Here is a 5,099-nt window from a genome sequence, read left to right as displayed (position 1 = left end):
ATGCCCGTTGCTGGTTGGCTAACTAGCAACAGGGTCTTGCCAGCCAATGGAATTGTGTGATTACAAGCCAGGGGAATCCCATAAAAGAGGGCTCCCCTGGCCCAGAGAGCCAGTCCGGATTTACTTTATGCCTTGCCAATAAACCAAGAGCTGACTGTCACTCGACTCGTGTCTTACTGCCTGCGCGATCTAACACTATGGAACCGGTCCCTGGTGCCCAAAAGGTTGGGGACTTCTGCTCTAGAGCAGTATTTCTGAACCTTGATAACTTTAAGATTCATGAACTTCAACTCCCACAATTCCTCAGCCAGCCATGGAATGGGAGTTGAAATCCAAGCATCTTAAAACTGATTGAGAAGAATAAATTGCTGCATTATCTAGTAGAAATTACTGGACTGCTTTGTTGTTGTTTTTTGTTTTGTTTTGTTTTTGCAGTAACTTGTTTATCAGTTGGTAAATGGGCAACCCTATTTTATTTTTTTCCCCTAAGTTTGAAAATCATTTGATGTCCAGGAACCAAGAAAGTCCAAACTGCATGCATTGAACATCTTCACTAAAAAAACAAAACAAAAAATAACAAATATATATATATATATATATATGACAAGTACCAAGTGAAGGTCTCTCTGTGTGGATATAAATGAGATGCAAATGCACTCTTCTTTTTTAGTCTAGGCACCCCTCAGGATGTATAGTACCTACCAAATTTTTAGAATAATTTTCCAAAACTGAGGCGGTCCAGTTTTGGATTTTCACTCCTATCTCAGCCAGCAAAAGGGGCTAAGGACAAGATTTTTAACCCACATAGTGAGAAAGGTTCCCAGAGAGGTATAAATTAAATTCTAAAATGCTGGGCTTTAAAAAAAACAAAAACATGTACTTTTTTTTTTCTAAAAGAGCTTCTGTTCTTAATGATTGATTTTTATTGCCCATACTTGGTAATTTAGAACTGTTGCAATTCCAGCTCCAAGACCGAAACAAAATTCTATTAATGCCACTTTACTGTTGCCATTCATCTTAATCCATGAAGGGTGGGCCTAAGCAGTAGCCAGCAGGGAAATCTTTACTGCTTCCTTTAGCAATAAATGTGCTACCCTGTGTTTAATTGTTCTGAAACTAGAAGTCTTAACTGGGAGGAGAACTGGCTCTGGGGCACAGCATTTAAACTGAGCAACCAGCAGGTGGGTAAAGGGTCAAAGATTTCCCTGGAAATGCCATTTTCTCCTGAATTCATGTTTACATAATAAGTAAAATCTGGAAAACTATATTTGGCAGGTGCTATTCATTTCCCCACTTAAGAGTAATTGGTGTGTTTTCACAGCTGGATTGTGAAATTAAAGATGATATATATATTTTTTTACCTATAGGACACTTTGCAAAATCCTACTGTGAAAAGTTTCTTAAATGAACAATTTGGTGGTGAAGGTCTAACTGTGGAAGATGCTATCAACTTTCTGTATAATGGACCCCCAGAGAAAAGAAAGGATGATATGAGGAACTTTGATTGGAGGAATGTCTTCAGTATGGCCAATCAGACTTTTCATATGGCTTACCAATACCTGGAGGTAAGCTTCACTTTTTAAAACAAAAATATGTGAGATAGACAGTTTTTCTATGATCTATTATCCTCAGAGCCTTTATCTTATTGCAGAATGCATAACAAGTAGTTTTTGACCAGACTCTCTTTCCTAAAGTAAACTACAACTACTAGTTCTGTTACTAGTTACTGCTGTTCAGGTAATCTGCAAAGTATAGACTACCCTCTCTTTTAGATTTTTAGATTTCAGCTCCCAGAATTCCCATTAATGACTCATTCTGGCTGGAGAATTCTGGGAATTGAAGTCCACTAATGTGGAAAATGTTCAGACTGGGGCAAATTACTTTAGTTCGGTGTTTCCCAAATTTTAAGATGTGTTGACTTCAACTCCCCAGTCAGCATGCAGTACTGCAGAGGATTGTATTAGTGCCAATATCTTTATTTATTATTTTAGAGCAAACTGCCTTCATCATAAAAACAATAGTTACAGTTGAATAATTAATTTTAAAATGAATGTTGAACCATGCTTATCATTTTTCAGGCATTATGCACTACTTTAATCAAATTTAGGTTGCAGTGGGGGTTTTTTCTCTCCTGCCATACGTGTTTCTTTGGAAAAGGTTGTTCCAGGTTTTGAGACCATATATAAAAAGCAATTTAAATCTCCAACGTGCAGGTGGGAGTAAAGGAGAACACACAAGGAGAAGTGAAGAGTTAAGATGATCTCACTACAAATATATCTTCTCTAGGAGCATGGTTTAGATTTTAAAAATATGATGCCTGTGTCATTTGAGTAGGAGGGCTCAAGAAACTGTGAACTAAATCTTAATTCCAGAATGACCCTGAGTATATCCTCTCATAACAGTTTGGAACAGTGTCATTTCATACTTCAGTTGAAGAGGTACAAAATGTGATGAAGGACTCATCACAAGTCCTCAAGTCTTTCAGATAAATATTTACATTTGGCTGTGCTTGAATTTGTGGAGTGATGTTATGTATTTGGCAAAAGAATAGCACAAACATGAACCTTTTGGCTTAAGGCAGGATGATTGCTAGTTGAAACAATGGGTCAGTTACTTCCCTGGGGCTTTAAAGAGTGGTTGGACAAGCATCAGTGATGACTTGGTATCTTTTGAACTGGGGGCTTTAGGTGAGGCAGACTTCAGATGTCTAATGAGAGAAAAGTGAGCAGTTGTTTGTAAAGGGACAGTCTGGTAACACTAACACTTGCATTTTGTATTTACTGAGTATCTCAATCGCAACACTTAATACATTGCGGCAATGCACTAACATTGAGCCACTGTCTTTTGATACATGCACAGCACATGTACTGTAAACATTATGAAATTCTGTGCTGCTGAGGAAAAAAATAAAACTCAGATCTTCGGACTTTTAGGTATACATACGCCTGCAGTAATAAATATTATTCATTTAATTTGAACCTGGCTTTTCCACAAAGCGTATATAAAATGAGTGCTTGAGAATACTGAATTGACTCCATGGATTTTTTTTGGGGGGGGTGTACATTAGCATTAAATGTGGAGAATGCGTTGAGTAAGAAAAAATAACAATATAAGTTACCTTGATAATAAAATACTAAAGGCTTTCTGGTTTCAATACCAAGATTAGGACTTTCTCTGCTTTATGCATTTTATATCTTTCTTAGAAAACTTACCTGGAGGATATTTTCTCTACAGAACAAAACCAGCTTAGGGAGTACATTTTTCCCCCCTCCATAAAACAAACCTTCAAGGAATTAAGATAAGCAACCTTTCTCCTTAATTTTTGTGGGGTAGACTACTAAATGCAAAGAGAAAAAGCATCATTTAGTGACAACAATCATGGAATTGTTAGATAAAGTTGGACCTTTAGATCTAATAATTAAATGTCTTCAGGTATCTTCAAGACTATCTTCCACATAAGACTCAGAAAGTAAGCATAGATGGGCTTGAGAATTCTGCCTGCTAAGGAATATTAGGGCTGTAGGCTAGACTGGGAAGTTTAAAAAACCCCAGAAGACAATGGGAGAAATCACTTCTATACATCTGGGAAAACTGCTCAGTTGTTATCTACGAAGCCAACAAAAAAAGCAAGGTCACCTTAAGGGCATCTTTACTTTTTTTTTACAGGTAGCATACTCTTAATTTAAATACATTTCTCTTATTGCATCCATGACAAAAAATCATACAGTTCTTACTTGACATGCTATTTTAAATGTCAGAGTTTATTTTGGTATATCATCAGCAACCTGATCCTCTTGCAGACCTCCCCTCTTTTCTCTGTTACTAGAATAGATAGCAGTTCTTCAGATGACAAGGCTAAACAAAGGAGACTTTACATTTCAGAGAAATCTGTCTCTTAAATAACAAGTTGCCTGTGAGGACTTTGATGTACCTAATTATTGGTTGTTGGCCTGCAAGAGACCATCAAGCCGATAAGATCAAACAAACCAGCTTTGTGGCAGTCAGTGAACTGAAGTAATTAAATACATTTCTTCCCAGTCAGTTTAGAAACAAAATGTCATCTCCTTACAATAGTTGCCAACGTTGAGAATCTGATAACAATTCCTTCATTCTGAAGTTAGGAAGCACAAGATACATACAAATATTTGGAGACTTCAACTTTTCCTCAGTTGCTTGCTCTGGCACTTACTTTTTTCTCTATTCCAAAATAGTAAAACATTGGAACCTGGTTAAATATTATGTCACCAATGAAATCTGCTTTGCTAACTTTAAGCAAAGTATAGCGCTTGTGTCAGGGGACAGATGCTGACAGAAGACTTTGGCCAGGTCTGATAGCCAGGTTGAAGAAGGGGAAGTGAGCAGATATAGTTAAAAGATGGGATCAAAGCAACTTCTAATGAAGTAGTCTTGACTTACAACCACAATTGAGCCCAACATTTCCACTTCTAAGCAGGAGCGTTGTTAAGTGAGTTTTTTGCCCGATTTTAGGACCTTCTTGCCACTGTTCAGTGAATCAGTGCAGATGTTAAGCAAATACAGTTAAGTGTATTTGGCTTTCCCATTGACTTTGCTTATCAAAAGGTCGCAAAAGGTGATCGCATGGCCCCTGGACACTGCAACTGTGCTAAATACGAATCAGTGGCCAGGAGTCTGAATTTTGATCCCGTGACCATGGGGATACTGCAACAGTTGTAAGCGTGAAAAACAGTCATAGGTCACTTTTTTCAGTGACACTGTATCTTTTTTTTTTAATTGAAAATTTTATAAAAGTTTTACAATATAATTCCCCCCCTCCCCAGAATCCACCCTTCCCCTCCCCCCTCCCTCCCCCCCCCACTTCCCAGAGCCAATCACAGGGTTAACAATACAATAACCATACTCTATCTGACATTAATCAACTATTAGATTAACAAATCTGTAACATCCTTTAACTCTCTTTTAAACAAATATATTAAACACAATAATTATAACATCATATTAATAATTATAAGTAAAAATAAGTGACCTATTATAACATATAAACTACATTAACACTCTAAAATTTACTCAAAAACCAAGTGAAATTTTTTAGTACCATATTTACTCTCAATATAATCTAT

General features: G+C 36.9%; 1 protein-coding gene across 1 annotated transcript in view; it reads left to right on the top strand.

Moving 5' to 3' along the window:
- ABCA4 (ATP binding cassette subfamily A member 4) overlaps positions 1-5,099 on the top strand; it is a gene marked incomplete at its 3' end in the record, with an annotated part of 88,479 nt that overhangs the window by 29,996 nt on the left and 53,384 nt on the right. The window contains exon 11 of the mRNA XM_029286917.1: positions 1,368-1,565. Within this exon, the coding sequence (XP_029142750.1) occupies positions 1,368-1,565 (198 nt within the window). The remainder of the gene's footprint in view (positions 1-1,367; positions 1,566-5,099) is intronic.

Source organism: Protobothrops mucrosquamatus, unplaced genomic scaffold (assembly GCF_001527695.2).
Source record: "Protobothrops mucrosquamatus isolate PMUCROS unplaced genomic scaffold, P.Mucros_1.0 scaffold_233, whole genome shotgun sequence".
NCBI lineage: Eukaryota > Metazoa > Chordata > Lepidosauria > Squamata > Viperidae > Protobothrops > Protobothrops mucrosquamatus.
Note: the sequence above shows the minus strand (reverse complement) of the source record. Positions and strands in the feature narration are given on the sequence as shown.